The following is a 22,045-nucleotide window of genomic DNA, read 5'->3' on the forward strand; positions in this document are numbered from 1 at the left end:
CTTACGTAACATACTTTCTCGGCAAGCGGGCAAAATAAGCGCAAAGCTCAAGGACTCAATAAAAACGTTTAATTACACTTCGGAGACTTCATACAGTGCAACAGTGAATGTTCGCTGTTAATATTCACGAGTCCATTTTATCAAATGTTAACTGCATCTGCACTTTATTCCCCTGTCCTTAAATACTCCCATCAGGTTTCCCGTCTTGCCCAGTCCCCTGAAAGTTTCTTCCAATTTTGGCTACAGACCAATGTATCAAAAATTCCAATTGGTCCCGATCCATGGTCCTGGGAAAATGGAAGCCCACTATCCCACCCCCACCAAGGCATTTTAACCAAACCCAATCCCAGTCCCTAAAATATTAGATGGGAAAGTAGGGGCCAGGGGTCCCTTTTAGTAAATGCCCATCGTCCTTTAAAACTGTGTGTGTGACAGAGAGACAGACAGAGGAAACAGGTGAAAGGCTGAAATACTGTACAATAAAATAAAACAGAAGAAAGAGTCTGGAGGAGTCTGGGATGGAAACAACCTAAGACATGAGAAGCAGGAGACTACCTCCTGTCCCTGATACTTTACCCACTTTGCAATGGTGGGGAAGGACTGAAGACAAGACTGTAGGGAGGGGAAGGTGTGGAGCTGAGAAAACCAACCTCCAAAGGTCTCACTAGGATGAGTTTAAAGAGAAAGGAGGGACCCCTGGCTTCTATTATGTTGGTGGTTCTTAGGGTAAAGGAGTGACTGAGAGGCAGGAAGATTCATGATCTGTGGGCCCAACCCTTTGGATGACCATTTGTGAATAGAAATTGGAGGACTCCTGACAAAGCGCAAGAAGGGACAGTCAAAAATAAAAATAAGTGAAAGAGAAAATAACCCTCAAAGATAGAGCCCAAGATGGGCAGTGGTGGTGGTGAAGGTAGAGAATTCAGATTCTGATCTTGCCTGGGGGATAGAATGTGGGGCAGCCATAAGAAATATCAAGGCTTCAGGTAGCTAGCACCTTTCAAATTGGCACCATGGCTTCTCCCAGGGGGTGGGACCAATAAGAAAGTTTGAAGGGTCATCCAAGCCAGATGTCTCAAGTAAAAGTGCAGGGTTTGATATGCCTTCTTGTCATTCCATTTACTGCACCTCTCCTCACCTGCAACACAAGCTTGGTAGAGGAGGTGTGTGTTGTGGGGGAAGGATGAGGCAGGGAAGGAGCACTCATCATCTAGCTCCTGAGAGCTTCAACAGATCATCTCGGCAGTATCAGGCTGGTAAATGCAGTGGTCCTGGTATTGGGTGAGTTCCTGACCCGCCCTTTACCCGCCTCCAAGCATCCCTCCAGAGGGTACCATGACCGGGATGACTCCTCAGATCGGAGACAAGAAAAACACAAACAGTTCCACATCTCAGAGATGAGACAACATCTGTTTCTGTGAGTCCCAAGTGATTGGGGTATATATGTGTGTCATGACTGCCTGGGGCTGAGAACCTCCACTGCCCTCTCCTAGGTTTGGCTCAGCTGGTCGAGGGAGATGCACTAGGGCACACATATACTCCTGTCACTTTCCAAACCAACTACTCTCTAAACCAGACTTTTCAGGGTAGTGTTCCAAGTCCAGTGTGTCCCAGACAGTCTGATCTATTTAGAGCTGTGCCCACCACTGTAGTCATCTGGGCCAGGAGGAAAAAAACAGCTTATATATCCTGAGGCTGCTGGGACTGAAGGGACTGGGAGGGATAGATAACTGGGACTGAGGGAAAAGCTACATGATATTTTTCCACCTGTCTGAGGAAGGGGTGGGCTCTGACTGCAGGATTGGTGCTTTAGCAGGACTAAGACAGTAGCCTGGTTCACAGAAAAATACACACACAAAATAAAGTATCAACATTTCTCCCCAACCTAATAACTCTCCAAACAGAGGATGAGTGCTCTGGAGAACCAGAGGTTTTTGCTGCTCCCACTCCCTGTGCAAAAGTGCCTGGCACCTTGCCCCCAGTGGCAGGGAAAAGCAGAGTAGTCTGGTGGGCAGCTCAGTCCCAAAATAAAAATAAGCAAGCCTAAGAGATGAAGCAGGAAAGGGCTGATGGCAACTGCTTGGAATCTGGGCTGAAAGCCCAAGAGGAAGAACCAGTGGTAGTAAGCAAGTTCTATGTGCAGCTTTTCTCAGGATCTCAGGGACACAGATGGAGGGGGAAGGCAGAGAAGGGTTGGCAGGGGATAGATGGAGTGGGATTGGCAGGGAGAGTGGATTTCCTTAGGGCAGGACAGTACCTGTACTGAATGAGTGAGCCGAGTTTGGCAAGAAAATTTAAAAATGAGAGCAGGGGATCCAGGCGTGGAGCCTCTTCAGCAAGAGCAGTTCAAAGTCTCTGTCCCTGATCCAGGGCCGGACTCGGTATCTGGTGGGGCACCTGAAGAGGGTGCTACCCTCTCCTCTCTGCCCCTGACTCAGAGTAGTGTGGGAAACAGCAGGCTTCTCTCCCCATCACTCGTTACCAGTGTCTTGAGTCCACCAGCTCAGGTCGGAGGCTGAGTTTCTTGAGGCTCTCGTAGCCCACCACAATGACAATGGTTGAGGGCGTGGCTGAGATGATTCTGGCGGAGAGGCCTTTCATGAGGCCCCAAGGCCCCTCTTCTGCCATCAGCTGTCGGAAGGTCAGGATGATGGAGTTCTTGCCCTCAACCTGGAAAAGTCAACGCATTGGAGGACGACGGTCTGCAGTCAAAGCCCCTCTACCCAATCTCCCTCTGCCTTAGGCTAAAGTGGAAAGAATTAGACTTGGGAGTCAGAGGGCTGGACTCTGCTTCTGCGGGACAGTTCAGCACAGTGACTGAGTATGGGCTCTGGTGCCAGACTGCCTGGTATGAATTCTGCTCCACAATTTACTAACAGCATAATCTCAGGTACTTTACTTAACACTTTGCACCCCAGTTTCCTCAAATATAAAATAGTAATGATAATACCTACCCTGTGTGGTTGTTCTACGAAGTAAACAAAAGAATACTTGTAAATGCTGAGAACAGTGCCTGGCAGACAGTAAGTATTCAATAAATGGTAGTTATAATTCATATCATTAGATAAACTACATAGTGATGAGTCTTTGGACCAAGTGCTTCTCTCTGGTCTCAGGGAGGCTGGATTAAATCACCTCTAAGGGCCTCTGCAGCTCTGTTACGGGCCAGGGTTCTTGGCCTTCCCGAAGCAATAGAAATCGACTAGAGGCCAGACAAGAAATTCAGGCAAGGCTTTACTGGGGCCCTTGCTGCACAAGAGGGGAGCAAGAACAAACAAGAGCTTCCTTTGCTTGCTCACTCCCCAAAGGGAGGTAAGCTTGTTTCTTATATGGGGTGAGGGTAGGGGTGTGTCCAGGAGTCTGGCCAGAGGGGTGGCTTAGGTATTTCGCCGCCCCTTAGGTGGTGGTGTGTGCAGGGAGCATGCACAGTACCCTGCTTTTGCTCCCGGCACTTCAAAAGTGGCAGTTGGGTTTTTTGGTTTCTTTGTATGTTTTGGGTCCAGAATTTGCCCCAACTGGGCATGCACACAGTTGTTTTTAGTCCCATATAGTTTCTTTATATTCCGTTGCTCAAGGAGAGGTGTGTCCATGTGCAAGCCCTGCAGCACTGCAGCAAAGGGGCCCAGGTCCCAGCCTGTCTCAGCTCTCTCTACCAGTGATTTTGATTCTGATCATCTCAATCCCTCTGAAGCCCCATGGCTAGAGTCCTCCCCCTCCAACCCTGTCATCTCCCACACACCCTGTGACCTGTCTTCCCTATCATACTGGAATCTTTTCTCTCTTTTTTCTTAATAGTCTTGCCCTCTTCTTCCCCCCCACCCCCATACCTACCACCAAATTACACTTTTAGAGATTACCCCCTTCAGACCTTCAGCCAATGCAGGACAGACACACTCCTTGTTATACTTCCCTCTATTCACAAGGTGGTCCCATCTCTGACTAAGAACGTCTCCCCATTCCTCTTTGCCTCCTTTAGCGCCCTCCTCCACATTCCCCCTTTCCCTTCTTCCTCTGACCACCTGTGCTCCCCTAATCCTCCACTTATCCACAGCCACGTCAAGGGCTTTTTTAGCTATGGCCCTGGTCCTCATATGTGCTGTCTCTTCCAGCCTGGGAACTCCTCAAAGTAAGGACCTGTCCTTTTCCTTGAATCTCCTCATGGAACATCCAGAACAAGGCTCAGGAGAGAATAAGGATGGAACCTATACACTTTATTATTTGCAAACCAATCAGATGCCACTCATTTTCAAATGTGTGGGTCGTGGAGGGGGCGCATACTTTCCTAGGGACCAATACACAGCTGACCCTCGAACAACACGGGTTTGAGCTGCATGGGTCCACTTATATGCAGTATGTTTTTTTCCAGCAGTAACAAGTAACACTACAGTACTAATAAAAATTTTTAAAATAAATAAATAAAATAAATATAATAACCGGGAAGACTTTACCATTGCTATTTAACCTTTATGGATTGCATATCTCTCTAAACATGTCAAGATATATTCCTGTTTCTCTAAAGTACACACTTGGTTAATTTAAGAATTCCATGCTTACGCTAACATTAAATTTAAAGAGATTATTTTACTTCTCTGGAAATAAATCAAAATTGTACATAGGGGGCTTCCCTGGTGGCGCAGTGGTTGAGAGTCCGCCTGCCGATGCAGGGGACACGGGTTCGTGCCCCGGTCCGGGAAGATCCCACACACCACGGAGCGGCTAGGCCCGTGAGCCATGGCCACTGACCCTGCGCGTCTGGAGCCTGTGCTCCACAACGGGAGAGGCCACAACAGTGAGAGGCCCGCGTACCACAAAAAAAAAAAAAAATTGTACATACGTAGCAGAGTTACTACATAAAAAATTGAATTTAAAATTGAACTGCCTGCTTATATTACCCACAATGTGTTTAAATATCTTTGACTATAATCTATACCAAAATGATTTAAGTAAAAATTCATTTTTATTTATACTTAAAAAAACCCAAAACACTACAGTACTATGCGATCTGTGGATGGCGAACCACAGATTCAGAGGGCCAAGTTATACTCAAATTTTCAACTATGCGGAGTGTCAGTGCTCCTAAACTCCATGTTGTTCAAGAGTCAACTGTACCTAGATTTACCAGCCACCTCCATCCCAACATCCTGGTATCAGGGAAGCTGACTTCACCTCCATCTGCTAAGGTTATTTTCCTTCCCTCTCCTCACTGTAACTCAATGACCACACCCTCCTGGACAGCTGTCCTGTTAAGTTACTCAAATCAGATATTAAAATTCCCCCATTCTCTCCACCTAAAGTTTTTTTAAAAATATTTATTTATTTATTTTATGATTATTTATTTATTTTCTTTTATTATTATTTATTTTTAAATTTTATTATTATTTATTTTTTTATCTTGGCTGCACTGGGTCTTAGTTGCAGCATGTGGGCTTCTCAGTTGTGGCATGCGGGCTTCTTAGTTGCAGCATGCATGCGGGATCTAATTCCCTGACCAAGGATTGAACCCAGGCCCCTGGCATTGGAAACGCGGAGTCTTACCCACTGGACCCCAGGGAAGTCCCTCCACCTAAAGCTTTATATAGCAAAACCTACCATGTGTATATTATACATTATCATTCAGATTTTATTTCCTTGGACTCGGGGCTGTGAAACTGTCATTAAGCTGACTAAAGACAGGGACTATAACTTCTGGACAACACCACCCAGGGCTTTGTCTGTGTTTGTGCTGAGTCCACACAGAACAATCTGTGAAACCTGTTCAAGGACAGTCATTTTCACTGTAGAGAGCACATAGCCAAGTGGAGAAGCTAGATAGACTTACGAAATTAACTAAAATCATATTTCTAATAACCACAAAGCTACAAGGTAAGGAAAAGGTGGTTGATAGGCTATGCTATTATGATGAAAGCCTAGAAGAAAGCAGTAAGAATTCCTAGATGCATGGGCAAGGAAAGGAGTAGAGGCATGCAAGGTAGCAGACAGGATGACAGAAACATTCTAGGTGATTCAAAGTGCTCAGCTGGTTTCTGCAGATGGTAAGCATAACCACAAGGAAGAGGCTTGGATGACCAGGAGAAGGCTGGCTAGACTAGAGGGCCATGACACAAAGAGGTCAGGAAATATTGGAGGGCCTCAAGATCACACTTCTAATGGTTTATCTGGGAGGAGGGTAGGGGAGAAGACTGGTCTTACCTGTACTCGGGTTCGGATGACATCCATGGGATTGGTGAGGATGGAAGCAGTGGCTGCAGCCAGAGGCCCCGAGATGGCTTGAAAGACGATGTGAGGGCACTCCTTAGGGCAGAGGGACGAGAGCTGCTCTGGAATCAAGGGAAAGATAATGCCTCAAGACATGAGGTTCCACTCCACACGGCCCCAAACCTTTTCTACCAGTTGGCCCAACGATGACAAACCCTCCATCCTTAGCCACCTTAGACCCTATAACTCCCATCTTTGCTTCCATCTAAACCAACAACAAAAAAATTTTTTAAATAAATTTATTTATTTATTTTTGGCTGCACTGGGTCTTCGTTGCTGCACGCAGGCCTTCTCTAGTTGTGGCAAGTGGGGGCTACTCTTCGTTGCAGTGTGCGGGCTTATCATTGCGGTGGCTTCTCGTTGCGGAGCACGGGCTCTAGGCATGCAGGCTTCAGTAATTGTGGCACGTGGGCTCAGTAGTTGTGGCTCGCGGGCTCTAGAACGCAGGCTCAGTAGTTGTGATGCACGGGCTTAGTTGCTCCGCAGCATGTGGGATCTTCCTGGACCAGGGCTCGAACCGGTGTGCCCTGCATTGGCAGGCGGATTCTTAACCACTGCGCCACCAGGGAAGCCCTGAACCAACAAAAATTTTTAAATCTCAGGCCCCTTCCAGAAGTCATTTTGCATAGGACAAAAATTCCTCTGGAGAAGGGGATTTCAAAACCTCTTTGCTTGCTGACTCCTTTCAGAAATCACTCCTGATGTAAAACTCTTATGCTTATGCTCTACTTTTCACAACTCACTGGCTAGAAAAGCACACACCACATATTTTCTTATACATGCACTGGATAACTGGTAAGATACATTAAAAATCGGTAACACTAATTGTCTTTAAGGAAGGAAGCTGGGTGACTGTGGTAGGTGAGGAGTGTTTTCACTGCATACCCTTTCTTACCTTTTGAATTTTGAACCATATGAATGTTTTAAAAAATAAAAACAATTACAATTAAAAGAGAAAATCATATCCTACAGTGAGAACTTTTCTTCAGCCTATATCAAGAAAGGAAAATTGGATTTCCCTGGTGGCGCAGTGGTTAAGAATCCACCTGCCAATACAAGGGACATGGGTTCGAGCCCTGGACAGGGAAGATCCCACACGCGGTAGAGCAAATAAGCCCGTGCGCCACAACTACTGAGCCTGAGCTCTAGAGTCTGCAAACCACAACTACTGAGCCTGAGTGCCACAACTCTGCTGAAGCCCACGCGCCTAAAGCCTGTGCTCCGCAACAAGGGAAGCCACCGCAATGAGAAGCCGGCGCACCACAAGGAAGAGTAGCCCCTGCTCGCCCCAAATAGAGAAAGCCCGCGCGCAGCAACAAAGACCCAACACAGCCGAAAATAAATAAATTAATTAATTAAAAAAAAAAGAAAGGAAAATTCATTTTTCAAAATGCTGATGAAGAAGATGTAATAATACCCCGATCCACCCAATCCCAGTGTCACTAGGAAGTTCACCTGCAATTGAATTATTTTGCTTTTCCCTCTCTGGAGGTGAGAGACAAGAGTTCGTTCATTTATTCAACAAAGATTTATTGAGTGATTACCACGAGCCAGTCACTTTGGGTTCTAAAGATACAACAGTGAATAAAATAGCCTCAAATCCCTGTCCTTATGAAACTTACATTCTAGTGGGGGAAAACAGACAATAAATAAATAAAGAGCAAAATATACAACTATGTCAGACATGTTGTGTGCTAATTATAGAAAAAAATAGAGCAGGAAAAGGAGATAAGGAATGCCAAGGGCAGAAAGGGTAGAAGGTGAAGTCTAAGCAAAGCCCTAAAGGATAGTATAAGCCTTATAGATCTGTGGCGAGAACTTTCCAAGCAGAGGTAACATCCTATGCAAAGGCCCTGAGGCATGAGCATGCCTGAGGTCTTTGGCACCAAGGCCAGTATGCCTGCAGCCGAATGAATGAGGGAAAGAACAGTAGATGAAGTCTAAGAGGTAGGGCCCTGAAGCCATTGCATGGACTTTGGCTCTTACTCTGAGTGAGACTGGATATAAAATAGATTTATCATCTCCAAGGTTCCCTCTCACTTTTCTCTGTACAATTCAGTCACCATAATACCTTTAAGAATTTCTTCTTGCGGGGAGGAGCAATATAGGGGTAGGGGATTAAGAGGAACAAACAAGGGCTTCCCTGGTGGCGCAGTGGTTGAGAGTTCGCCTGCCGATGCAGGGAACACGGGTTCGTGCCCTGGTCCGGGAAGATCCCACATGCCGCGGAGCGGCTGGGCCTGTGAGCCATGGCTGCTAAGCCTGCGGGTCCGGAACCTGTGCTCCGCAACGGGAGAGGCCACAACAGTAAGAGGCCCGCATACCTCAAAAAAAAAAAAAAAAAGAGGTACAAACAAGCTACAAGGATATATACTATACAACACAGGGAATATAGCAAATATTTTGTAATAACTATAAATGGAGTATAACGTTTAAAAATTGTGAATCACTATATTGTACACCTGTAATTTATAAACTATTATACATCAACTATACTTCAATTTAAAAATATATATATATATTTTTTTTTTTTCTTATGCTCCTAGTTTTGGTAATTTACCGCCAGGCAACTAAAGATTAGGAAACAAGTAGGATGGTGGAGGTTGGCAGGACAGAAGCGAGGGCTTCCAAGTCCGAAGGCATGACAGAATTCCTTAAGCCTTACCAGAACCACCTCTCCCCTGGATTTCTAATCACTTTCTTCCCCAGGGTCAGCATACAGAAAGAAACAAAGTGAACTGGTGGCTCTGCCTCAAGGGTGTCTTGTTGCTCCTGAGAAGAAAACATTTCACAACCACTGGAAGGCAGCATCTGGAAAACAAGGTGCTACAAAAGAAAACAGGGCTTCCCTGGTGGCGCAGTGGTTAAAAATCCACCTACCAGTGCAGGGGACACGGGTTCAAGCCCTGGTCTGGGAAGATCCCACACGCCACGGAGCAACTAAGCCTGTGCGCCACAACTACTAAGCCTGCGCTCTAGAGCCCATGAGCCACAACTACTGAGCCCACGCGCCTAGAGCCTGTGCTCCACAACCAGAGAAGCCAATGCAATGAGAAGCCCACACACCACAAGAGTAGCCCCCACTCGCCGCAACCAGAGAAAAGCCTGCACGCAGCAATGAAGACCCAACACAGGCAAAATAAATAAATAAATAAAATTTAAAAATAAATCAATTAAAAAAAAGAAAACAGGAAGAGCCCTCTTTCCAACTGGGTAAAGAAGTCTTCTTGGGACTTCCCTGGTGGCACAGTGGTTAAGAATCCACCTGCCAATGCAGGGATAGGGGTTCAATCCCCGGTCTGGGAAGATCCCACATGTCACAGAGCAACGAAGCCCGTGCGCCACAGCTACTGAGCCTGTGCTCTAGTGTCTGCGAGCCACAACTACTGAAGCCTGTGTGCCACAACTACTGAAGCCTGCGCACCTAGAGCCCATGCTCCACAACATGATAAGCCACCGCAATGACAAGCCCACACACTGCAACGAAGAGTAGCCCCCTCTCACCACAACTAGAGAAAGCCCGCACGTAGCAACAAAGACCCAACACAGCCAAAAATTTACTAATTAATTAATTAATTAATTTTTTTTTAAAAAAAGAAGCCTTCTTTGCAAAGATGGCATGTACGCTGAGGCTTGAAGCATGAGAAGGACCCAGACACACAAACAACAGGGGAAAGTCTATTCCAGGCAGAAAGAACAGTATCTGCAAAGGCCTTGAGGTGAGAACAGAGCTTGGTGTGTCTCAGGAACTGAGAGAAGGGCAGTGAGAATGGACCAGAGTGAGTAAGGGCAGAGGAGCACAAGATGGGGCTGGAGAAGCAGACAGGGACCAGATCACATAGACCTGTATTGACCGTGAGAAGCATTAGATTTTATTGTAAATACCCATAAGGCAGCATTGGTAGATTTTAAGCAAAATGGAGTGACAAAAACCAGTCTACTCTCTCAACAAATATTTACTGAGCACTTACAATTCACCAGGCCCTGAGACACACAGTGTCACAGAGTGTGGTACACAGTGGGTATTCAGTAAATGTTAGTTTCCACCCCCTTCCAAGAAACTTTCCAGTCAATTATATCAAAATAAAGCTGGGGGAAAAAAAGTATTAAGAAAAAAGAAGAACCTGTGCAAATAATAGAAGAGATAGGCACATACAAATAACATCAAGGCAAATGTTCTAACTGCCTTAAGAAAGACTGAAGCAATGTCATGGGAGTTGGAAGGAGGGAAAGATCATTTCTGAGTTGAGAGATACATGGAGAGGATGGGAGAGGAGGCAATGAGTCATGATTTCACCAGGGTAAGTGGACCTGGAAGGCATCTAGCAGAGGGATATGAATACAGCAGAGGTGGGAGAGATGATGCACGGTGGAGGAACGGTGTGTGAACTGGCCTGGCTGCAGCATAGACTATACATAGGGAAACAGCAAGATGTTTCACTGAAAAGGGAAGGTGAAGCCAGGCTGAAGAGTTTGGATTTTATTGAGTAAGCAGTGGGAGCCACTGAACATCACAACCGGAGTTTAAAGTTAATCCATTAGGGAGACTTCTCTGGTGGCACAGTGGTTAAGAATACACCTGCCAAGGCAGGGGACACGGGTTCAAGCCCTGGTCCGGTAAGATCCCACATGCCGTGGAGCAACTTAAGCCCGTGCGCCACAACTACTAAGCCTGTGTTATAGAGCCCACGAGCCACAACTACTGAAGCCCTCGCGCCTAGAGCCCGTGCCCTGAAACAAGAGAAGCCACCACAATGAGAAGCCCGCGCACCGCAATGAAGAATAGCCCCCGCTCACCACAGCAAGAGAAAGCCCACGCGGAGCAACGAAGACCCAAAGCAGCCAAAAATAAATAAATTAATAAAATTTTAAAAATAAATAAATAAAGTTAATCCATTAGGGACTTGTGTGTAGATAGGAAGGAAGAGACTTGGAACAGCTAGAAGGCTGATGTAATGGTCCAAGAGGGTAGGTACAGAGAATGGTTTTCAGGAAAGGCAGTGGGAATGGACAGAAAGTTGGACAAGACATTCCAGGGTCACTAGGACTAGATGTGGGGACAAGGACAAGGGGCCAAGCACTATGCCCAAGGCCTCGGTTTCAGTGATTTGGAGAATAACATGGCCACTGACACATGAAAGTAAGTCAGAAGAGAAAGCCAGCTTGGGATGAAAAATGGTTAATTGAAACAAATTTCAGATGTAAGTGCATGCCTCCAGGTCAAAAGGTCCAACAGCCAGGATGTCTGTCCAGAGCTCTGGACACGTAAGTTTGGGAACAGAAATAGAAATTTTGGACATATTAGAAAAGGACAACTCTAATTGTAAATGAAATCAAATGAGGAGAGAGGGGTGAGGACAGACTCCAGAGAAAATGCTCACGTTTCCTTGGAAGGTTCTCTAACATTAAGATTGCCAGCATCCATTCCCAAAGAATCTGATACAAAGGGTCGAGGTGGAGTCCATGTATCTGAATTTTACCAAATACTCCAGATGAAAGACTGTGTTAAACAGAAGAAGAGACAGAGCTACCACAAAAAAAAAAAAAAAAAGTACAATTAGAAAAATAGGAGAGGGACTTCCCTGGTGGTCCAGTGGTAAAGAATCCACCTTACAATGCAGGGGACACAGGTTCGATCCCTGGTCAGGGAACTAAGATCCCACATGCCACGGGGCAATGAAAAGCCCACACACCGCAGTAAAGAGTAGCCCCCACTTGCCGCAACTAGAGAAAGCCCGTGTGCAGCAACGAAGACCCAACGCAGCCAAAAATAAATAAATAAAATAGTTTTTTTTAAAAAAGAAAAAAATGTAAAAAAAAAAAATAGTAAGGAAAGGCATCCAACTCAAAAGCTATTACCCATTGCTCCATTGCTTTCATCTTTAAATCCTATGGATTTTGTCCCTCCCCACCTTATGATTCTCTGCCAATATTCCACTAAACTTAGTTGATCCTGATTCATCGAGAACGTCCTACAGTCATATACTTTACTTGTCTGATTCCCTCCACTATAATATTAGCTCCTTGAAGGGAAGAACCATGTCTTACTCATCTCTGAATCCTCCTGGATTCAAATGTTTGCTGTATGAATGGTCCAGTCTCCCATTAAATCACTCATTCCAACATGCACAGAGCAAAAGCATCTCTGACTATTAGTGACCATCCTCCACCCCCACCCTCCTGGTCCCTGCTTACCTGCATAGAAGTGGTAGAAGGGCCACCAGACAGCACTGTTTGGGATGTAAGTAAGCAGCGAAGCCACATAGCCCCGGTAGAAGCCACGAAGTCCATCAGCCCGCAGGATCTGCCTGATGATGTCCTTGGTTTGGCCAAAGGCAACTACCCCTTGTCCCTTTGGATTCCCTCGCACTTGGAAGCGGCCCATTTTCTCACCCTTGCGCTGCATCATCAGGTGCTGGGAGACCACATCAATGGGCACTGTGATGCTCTGAGCCACGAGAGAGGCCGAGCCACCGGCCACCAGTGATTTGACTGTGTTGCTCTGGCTGTAGTCAGCTACAAACTTCCGGGTGAGCTCATAAGTAGTAACATAGCACTGGCCAGATATGAGGGTGAAGGTGTTGACCAGGAACCCCCGGTAGAGGCCAGTCACACCATCTGCCCGTAGGATCTTGATGAAGGCATCAAAGGTCCCATGGTAGAGGCTCTTGCCTTTCTGAACCTGCAAGCGAGTGCGGATGAGGGTGAATGGGTAGACACTGACACGGATCATCATTGTCATTGCCACACCAAACACGTAGAACTTCTTCTTGTCCAGGTGTTCCCACTCGATGATCTGGATGTTACGTTTGTCCTCCATTGTGTCTGGAGACCTGCGGATTTAAGCAGGGTGGAAGGAATGTGAAGGAGATCAGAATTTGCACTTTCCCCTCCTGGATGGGCTCTGAAACCCCATTCTCAGGCTTCAGCTCCTGGGGTACTCACTTCTCCAAAGTTTAGACTTCACCCAGTCTGGCTCTGCCAACCCCTGCCTGATTCTTCCTTCATGGATCGGGATAGTGCCCTCTTCTCTCTCCTTTACCAGTCTGTCCCAATTCAGGACCCCTCTTCTGAAAATTGTTTCTCACCTCAGTGACTCCCGTGGGCCCACTCCCACCTCAGCTCCCTACCCCCAGCTTATCAGATCAGCTATTCTGGTCTCTCTGCCTCTGCCCAGGCCCTGGTGTCACGGCCCATTCTCCCTTTCCTTCTCTAGCTCACCCAGACAGCTCAGGATGCTGTGGGCAAACCAACCACCTGGCCTTTAAGTGGGCTAATGGGATGTCACTAAGTGACATTCTGGAGGTTCCTAAAGGCTAAAGGGAAGTGCTCCATTTCTGACACTCCTGGGCCTACTGAGGAGCCATGGCCTTTGGCCTTGGGCCTTTGAGCCTCAGCAGGGTGCCTCTTTTACCACCATTTACCAGCTGACTCACCTCACTTTATTTCTGGTTTCCTGTGCTGGCCCCTCCGAGCTCCTCCTGACCCACATTCACTACACTTACACCTTCTCCAGTCTGCATTAGAAGAAAGTGCAAGGAAGAAGACAAGTGGGGCTTTCACTCCACAGGAACCCCCCCACACCTCCCTTCCTTCTAATGAAAGGAGTTAGAAATTTAGGAACAAGCCAAAGGTCAGAGTCCTCTTTGGTTATTAGATAACTCACTCTAGAGAAAGAAGAGAACCACCTGAGAGCTAAGCAGTTTCCCTGAAGAGTCTTAACTACAGGGTAGAGAACGTGCTTGGCCTCTTTCATCCCCAAGCATATAAATAATAACCTCAGCCCCTAGGTAGCGAAGGGAGATTCAAGTGACAGAAAAGATATAGAGACTCTGCCTTTGAGAAACTCAGTCTCTTCAAGGGGACACAGTATCCGTCTGGGGAACGGATATAAGACACAGAGATAAAGAAACCAGGGCAAATTAATGTACATGTGGCCCTCATGTTAAGTGTATCCACTGACTAAAGTTTCAAACAAAACTAATAAGGTTACAACTGTAATAACTGCATAAAATCAGGAGCTTTCAACTTAAGGAATGTCAAATGAGGGGCTTCCCTGGTGTCGCAGTGGTTAAGAATCTGCCTGCCAATGCAGGAGACATGGGTTTGAGCTCTGGTCCAGGAAGATCCCACATGCCACAGAGCAGCTAAGCCTGTGTGCCACAACTACCAAGCCTGTGCACCACAACTACTGAGCCCGCATGCCGCAACTACTGAAGCCCGCGCGCCTAGAGCCTGTGCTCTACAACAAGAGAAGCCACCACAATGAGAAGCCCGTGCACCACAATGAAGTGTAGCCCCCCGCTCGCCGCAACTAGAGAAAGCCCGCATGCAGCAACGAAGACCCAACATAGCCAAAAATAAATAAAATAAATTAACTTAATTTTAAAAAAAAAAAGAAAGAAAGAATCCGCCTGCCAATGCAGGGGACCTGGGTTCAAGCCCTGGTCCGGGAAGATCCCACATGCCACAGAGTAACTAAGCCCGTGCGCCACAACTACTGAGCCTGTGCTCTAGAAACCTTGAGACACAACTACTGAAGCCCGTGTGCCACAACTACTGAAGCCCATGTGCCTAGAGCCTGTGCTCTGCAACAAGAGAAGCCACCACAATGAGAAGCCCGCGCACCGCAACAAAGAGTAGCCCCCACTCTCAGCAAGTAGAGAAAACCGGCGTGCAGCAGTGAAGACCCAATGCAGCCAAAAATTAAATAAATGAATAAATAATTAAAAAAAAAAAGAAATGTCAAATGAGAGGACATCATATATTGGACATACACATAGTGACAATGTAATGTGCTCCTGTGTAGGATACTGGACATTTTCAGCCAGAAGGGGAAAGTGAGAAGTTAAAGTCCAGGAAGCAGGAAATCAGGGCCTCCCTAAGCTCTGAGAGAAATCCTTAAGGGATGGGAAAGGAGGTGGCCACATCAAAAGGACAACTCTAGAGAGGTGAAGTGTTCTACACAGGCAGTCCCAGCACCAAAGCCTTGACAAATCTCATGTCAAGTGTATAACCAGAGTTCATCCTCAACCACCTTCCCCAACCAAAGGTCCCAACCAGCCTAAGTAGCTTCTTGGTTTACCATATAAGTCAGTGGGGAAGCAAGGTTAGCTTTTTGGAATTTCCTGAGCTGGACTGCATCACTTTCATTAAAGTATAAGATACCTGCAGTGCAAACTGAGTACATGTGAGCTGAGGGAAAACCTCAGCTTCAAGGTGAGGCATGGGTGAGGCACATGTAACCAAGACAGGCTTCCTGGAGGAGGACAAAGCAGCTTGAATGGAGGAATACATGTGGACAGTGAAAGGGAGAAAACAATGGCTTGAAACAACTGGGTTGACCAGAACAGAGAATCTAGGCCATGGGAAATGAGCTAGAGATGGGGTTCTAGGAGGAGAACCCCTGGAACACTGATGTGCCACTTGCTGTGGGCAAAAGTGGCCCTTCCTCCAGCCTCAGCCCAGGACACCCATCAAGTCCAGTGTGGCAAACTTCTCCTTTAAGGTCCTTCAAGAGAAGGGGATCACTGTATCACTGACAAACAGGGTGTTTGGCATCCAGGGTCCCAAGGTTATGTGTCCATTTCCACTGAGAGAGGAGGAGAAGAGAGAGAGACACCTAGACACCTATTACCTCAAGTAATCCTTACAACTTAACCTCTACACAGTTAAGACACTTCTGCTGAGGAAACTGAGGTACAACAAATAGGTTAAAAGGAACAAGCCCAAGGTCATACAGCTGGTTAGCGGAGGCAGGATATGAGCCAAGTTTGCTCCTCTACTCCATCATGCCCTCTACTCCATGGGAGTTGAGGAGTTCCAGCACAAATCACTCTGTTCAGTATAAAGCCAGGTCATTCCCACCCTTGGGAGGCAGAATTAATGCCCTCATGACTGCCAGTCACCCAAGGGTTAAGCATAAGCTCCCGGCAGCAGATGCCCAGGGATTTCTCTCCGCTTTGTTCCACTGAAACCAAGAGCTGCCTCTGCTTTCCCAGCGTGCTTGTGGAGTGACTGAGCTGAGTGGCTGGGCAGGCCTGTTGTCATCACAGGACAAATACGGCAGGGCTCAAGCAAGGACTCCTGCCCAGCTCATGGATACTGTGTGCTGAGCAGGGCAGAGAGCCAGAGCCACGAAGGACTCTGTTCTAGGACCTGGTTTTCTGGGCACCGTCTCAACTTATCAAACTGAATGACAGAGTGCCAACAACTCCTGATGAGAAATTCTACAGCAGCACCCAGCGCCCCATTTCCCCACTTTCCTCCATCTCTCACATGTGCCAGTCTATTTTAAATTCCCAGAAAGAAGGGAGGACTCTCCACGGCCAAAGCAGGTAATTTCTATCATTACCATGGTGACAGAAGAAGCCACTAAAGGTCATGCCACAGAGGGCTGAGCCTCTACAGTTGAAGGGGAAGGCACTGCACCCACCCCCTCTATCCCTTTGAAAGGTGGGTTGCTCCTAAAAGTTGGGATCTCAACCTGATCCTTGTTATTTAACCTCCAAACTTCCCGCTGAAATATCAAAACCAGTTCCTTGTGTTTCACCCTCTGGAAAATCCTCCATGCAGATACCTGTATGCTCACTTCCTTCAGCCTTCCTTTCTTCCAATTCAATCAGCCCAGCTTCTTTATGGCTCTTTCCCAGATCCTTATTTGTGTTCATGGCTCCAATTCTGAATTTTCCCCCATCTTTTAACACAGCTTAGACACAAAGGTTAAAGTGCTTCATATGGAGACCCAACAGATGACCCAGGATGTCCTGAAATCATCAAATGAGATGTCAGAGGCAGAACCCCCACTGCTGAGCCCATCAGAGGAAAGGGACAAACTGGCCCAAGTAGGTATACCTCCTTCTCCACTTCCCCTCTCCCTGTACCAGAAAAACCACACCAGACTGTTCACTAGGTTCTGAGATAAGATTCTGGTTCAGGACAAGGCAGTGTCACCTGGAATGTAAGGTCATTTGATGAAAAGAACACTAGTAGTCAGGAGAGCCAAGTCTGAGTTCCACTTCCATTACCTACTAGTAGGATTGGAACCAAGTCACTTCTTTGAAATTCAGTTTCCTCATCTGTGAAATGGGGCTAGTAAAGCCTGCCATAGCTATGTCACTGTGGTGCAACTCACATGAGCTAATGTGTGAAAGCACTTTGTTAACAGCAAAGCACTTCTACCATTTCAGAAAGCTCTACTGGACAGTGCTGCTCTAAATCTTTGCTACTCAGACCAGCAGCATGGGCATAATCTGGGAGCTTGTTAGAAATACAAAATTTCAGGATGCTCCATAGGCCTGCTAAATAAGAACCAACACGTTCACAAGATCTCTGGGTGGTTAATACATATATCAGAGTTTGGAAAGTATTGCCTTAAATATTAAGGATTGTCAGTATTATAACAATAACAACTACTCTAGGAGTCCAGACCATTATGACTAGGTTAGGAGCCCTCTGACTCCATCCTGACTTGTCACCAGGACTGGGCTCAGTGATGACTTCTAGACTTATTCAAATCTTTTCAGTCAACAACCCCCCCCAAGTCAAATAGCCACCTACAACTCCTGACAAGACATCCGTGGGGTTTGGTCCCCTCTTCTGTGCTGGAAACATCTTTGCTTCCTCCTTCTGTTCCTCTGTACTTCTTACTGCAACTGCATCAAGGCTTTGCATCCTGGGAGCTATCTACCACATGAATGTGAATATATTTACATGCTTGCCCACCTGTCCTAATGAACATGCATTTCCTTAGGGAAGTTCCCTGGCATGCCTCTAACCTCTCCCTTCAAGACAACCTCCCCTCTGGGGCATGAAGCGATTTCCATCCAGCCTTCCTTCGGTCTTCCATAGGTGCCCACGTGATCCCTCATGACAGACACCACATGACAGTCCTTTTCACCTACTCCACATGACACCCCCTTTAAGCTGCTTCTGTCCTGGCCCCCGAGATGCCTCTCGCCATGCTTCTTTCGCTGTCAGCGAAACTCATGCTCCTCCGACAGGAAAAGATGACTCGTTAGAGTCGCCCCTCATTCCCCAAACTGCGTGGCAAACTCCTCAGGCACCCCAAGCCGGTGGTTTCTTACTTTCTCACATCAGGGCGGTTCCGCCCCGTCTGAGGTGAACTCCAAGCGCGGATCTCTAGGCCGCAGCTCCCACTCTATCCTCTGTTTCGGGCGACTGATGACCTCCGGTCGCATCTTCCTCCATCTCGACCGGGCTCCCGGTACTGACGGAACCGGAAATTGGGACTTTGTCACTCCCGCCCCCTGCGGGGGGCGGGGATGAACGGTGTGCAACTCCACCAATGGCGTTCTGAGCCTTTAGCCTTTCGCCCCGCCCCCGCAGCAAGGGTGGAAGGTCCTGGGAACCATCTTGAATGCGGGCAGAGGCCACGCCTTCATTGGCTTCGACATGCCCTTAGCTCTACAGCGCATGCGTTGTCTTTCTAATTCTTGGAAATTTAAAGTCACCCGGCGCTTCTTGAAGATCTTGTTCTAAATGGGTCACCTTGTGTTTCCGATCTATTGGAATCCTTAAATTCAAATCTAATCTGTAAATTTTTGTGTAATTTTTCTCATCTACAGAGCCAAAACAGAGGCCAGTGTGCAGCAGGAAGGACTAAGTTTAGACAACCAATTTTAAGGTTTGGGAACTCAAAAAACTGCAGGAATAGGGAACATCCTGGAGGCGGAGTGGTCTCTTCCAGCTCTAAAACTATTTGCTTTTGCATGGATTTAAAAGAAGAGGCAGAGCCTTTTAAATAAGGGACTGGGAGGCTGGGGGTGGAGATTCATTTCAAAATAGATATTTCTACAACTCAACAACAAAAAGACAAACAATCCAATTTTTTTAAATGGGCAAAGGACTTGAATAGATGTTTCTTCAAAAAAATGACCAAAAAGCACATGAAAAGATGTTCAATATCATTAGGGAAAAACAAATCAAAACCATGAGATCCCACTTCACACCCACGAGGATGGCTAAAATTCAAGCAAGCAAGCAAGCAAACAAGAACCTAGAAAGTAACAAGTGTTAGCAAGGATGTGGAAAAATTGGAACCCTCAGACATTGCTGGTGGGAATGTACAATGGTGCAGCTGCTGTGGGAACAGTTTGGTTGTTCCTCAATATGTTAAGCAAAATTACTATATGACCAAGCAGTTTCGCTCTGAATATATACCCAAAAGAGTTGAAAACAAGAGTTCAAACAAAAACTTGTACAGAAATGTTCACAGCAGCAGTCTTCTTCACGATAGGCAAAACGTAGAAACAAATGGTGGTATACCCATACAATGGGATATTACACAGTGAATTAAAAAAAAACAAAAAAAGGAATGAAATATGGATACATACTATGATGTGGATAAATTTAGAAACCATTATGCTAAGTGAAATAAGCCAAACACAACAGTCACATATCGTGTAATTCCATTTACATGAAATATGCAGAACAGACAAATCTATACAGACAAAAAGCAGGTAAGTGGATTAGTGGTTGCCAAGGACTGGGGGGAGGAAGAGTGGGGAGTGACTGCTTAATTAGTACAGAGTGTCCGTTTGGAGTGATGGAAGTGTTCTGGACCTAGATAGTGGTGATGATTGTACAGCACTGTGAATGGCTAAATATCACTAATAGTAAATTTTATGTTATGTGATTTTACTGCAATTAAAGAATTTGATACCTCTAGGAAAGGTCCCTCCTGAACAACAGATTTGTACTGACAATTGCCTCAAAATATCTAATGGACATTTCAAGCTTAGTGTGAAAGTTAGTTTTATGTCAATCTGGCTAGGGCTATAGTAAGTAACTAGTTATTCACTAATAGGTGTTGCTGTGAAGGTATTTTGTAGGTGTGGTTAACATCCACAATCAGCTGACTTTAGGTAACGATTACCTTGATAATGTGGGTGGGCCTCATCCAGTTAGTTGAAAGGCCTTTGGAGCAACACTAAGGTTTCTCTGGGAAGAAATTCTGCATCAAGACCTCAGCATGGGGCTTCCCTGGTGGCGCAGTGGTTAAGAATCCGCCTGCCAATGCAGGAGACACGTGTTCGAGCCCTGGTCTGGGAACATCCCACATGCTGCAGAGCAACTAAGCCCGTGCGCCACAACTACTGAGCCTGCACTCTAGAGCCCATAAGCCTCAGCTACTGAGCCCACATGCCACAACTACTGAAGCCTGCGTGCCTAGAGCCCGTGCTCCGCAACAAGAGAAGCCACGACAATGAGAAGCCTGCGCACCGCAACGAAGAGTAGCCCCTGCTCACCACAACTAGAGAAAGCCCGCTTGCAGCAACAAAGACACAACACAGCCAATAAATAAATTAATTAATTAATTTTTTAAAAAAGACTTCAGCATGGCCAGGGTGGGGGGAGAGATAAATTAGGAGTTTGGGATTAACACTGCTATGTAGAAAATAGATAAACAACAAGGACCTACTGAATAGCACAGGGAACTATATTCAATTATCTTATAATAACCTACAATGGAAAAGAATCTGAAAAAGAATATATATATATATATATGAATCACTTTGCTGTATGCCTGAAACTAACACAACATTGTAAATTAACTATACTTCAATTTTTAAATGGTAAAAAATAATAAATAGGGCTTCCCTGGTGGCGCAGTGGTTAAGAATCCGCCTGCCAGTGCAGGGGACACGGGTTTGAGCCCTAGCCTGAGCAAATCTCACATGCCGCGGAGCAACTAAGCCCGTGCGCCACAACTACTGAGTCTACGCTCTAGAGCCTCTGAGCCACAACTACTGAGCGCACGTGCCACAACTACTGAAGCCCGCACCCCTAGAACCCGTGCTCCATAGCGAGAGAAGCCACCACAATGAGAAGCCTGTGCGGTGTAACCAAGAGTAGCCCCCACTCGCCACAACTAGAGAAAACCCGAGCACAGCAAAGAAGATCCAATGAAGACAAAAATAAATAAATAAATAAATAAATAAATAAATAAAGACGGCAGCATCAACGCCAATGTTCATAACAGCACTATTTACAATAGCCAAGACATGGAAGCAACCTAAATATCCATCAACAGAAGAATGGATAAAGAAGATGTGGTACATACATACAATGGAATACTACTCAGCCATGAAAAAATATACATTATATATATAAATAATATATATTATATATACATATATATATCCTAATGGTTCTGTTTCTCTTCTCTGAAGAATCCTGACTGATACTTAGCATGTCAGAAATGGAACTCTTGTTTGTCCCTGAAATCTGACCTACCTGCTCTCTTATTCATCTCAATTCATTGGCAACGCCATCCTTTTGGCTGCCCAGACTGAAAATCTTGGAGCCATCCTTTTCTTTTTTATTTATTTTATTTATTAAAAAAAAATTTTAACCGATTTTTTAAGTTGAAGTATCATTAATTTACAATGTTAGTGTTAGTTTCAGGTGTACAGCAAAGTGATTCAGATAACTATATATACATGTATTCTTTTTCAGATTCTTTTCCATTATAGGTTGTTACAAGATATTGAGTATAGTTCCTGGAGCCATCCTTAAAGGTTCTCTTTTTCTTGTATATCACATGCAATCCATCATCAAATACCATTGGCTTTATCTTAAAAATATGTCCAAACTTACAGACTGGGAGAAAATATTTGAAAACGATGCAACCGACAAGGACTTACCTTCTAAAATATACAAACAGCTCACACAACTCAATAACAAAAAAACAAACAACCTGGACTTCCCTGGTGGCGCAGTGGTTAAGAATCCGCCTGCCAATGCAGGGGACATGGGTTCTATCCAG

At 45.9% G+C, this 22,045-nt stretch overlaps 1 protein-coding gene across 4 annotated transcripts; it reads right to left on the minus strand.

The window, feature by feature from the left end:
• Positions 1-47: 47 nt before the first annotated feature.
• Positions 48-18,503, minus strand: SLC25A44 (solute carrier family 25 member 44). Of its 4 annotated transcripts, XM_060298128.1 has the most exons (5): positions 18,342-18,503; positions 16,835-17,021; positions 12,451-13,088; positions 6,190-6,317; positions 48-2,670 (listed from the first exon to the last, which is right to left on the minus strand). In XM_060298128.1, the coding sequence occupies exons 3-5, from the start codon at positions 13,073-13,075 to the stop codon at positions 2,479-2,481; spliced, it is 945 nt and encodes a 314-aa protein (XP_060154111.1). In that variant the 5' UTR covers positions 13,076-13,088; positions 16,835-17,021; positions 18,342-18,503; the 3' UTR covers positions 48-2,478. The 4 variants fall into 4 exon arrangements, with proteins under 4 accessions (XP_060154111.1, XP_030698135.1, XP_060154121.1 ...); XM_030842275.3 differs by lacking the exon at positions 16,835-17,021 and having other exon boundaries at positions 18,342-18,502; XM_060298138.2 differs by lacking the exons at positions 48-2,670; positions 6,190-6,317; positions 16,835-17,021 and adding an exon at positions 6,344-6,828.
• Positions 18,504-22,045: the final 3,542 nt, after the last annotated feature.

Source organism: Globicephala melas, chromosome 1 (genome assembly GCF_963455315.2).
Source record: "Globicephala melas chromosome 1, mGloMel1.2, whole genome shotgun sequence".
NCBI lineage: Eukaryota > Metazoa > Chordata > Mammalia > Artiodactyla > Delphinidae > Globicephala > Globicephala melas.

Bases quoted from the DNA above. Each gene is read 5' to 3' on its own strand.
- SLC25A44 (XM_060298128.1), bottom strand. From the start codon at position 13,075: ATGGAGGACAAACGTAACATCCAGATCATCGAGTGGGAACACCTGGAC. The intron at 6,318-12,450 runs GTAAGCAGGGAC...CCTTGATTCCAG, and splicing joins CTTCTACCACTTCTATGCAG to AGCAGCTCTCGTCCCTCTGC. The intron at 2,671-6,189 runs GTAAGACCAGTC...TGACTTTTCCAG, and splicing joins TCATCCGAACCCGAGTACAG to GTTGAGGGCAAGAACTCCAT.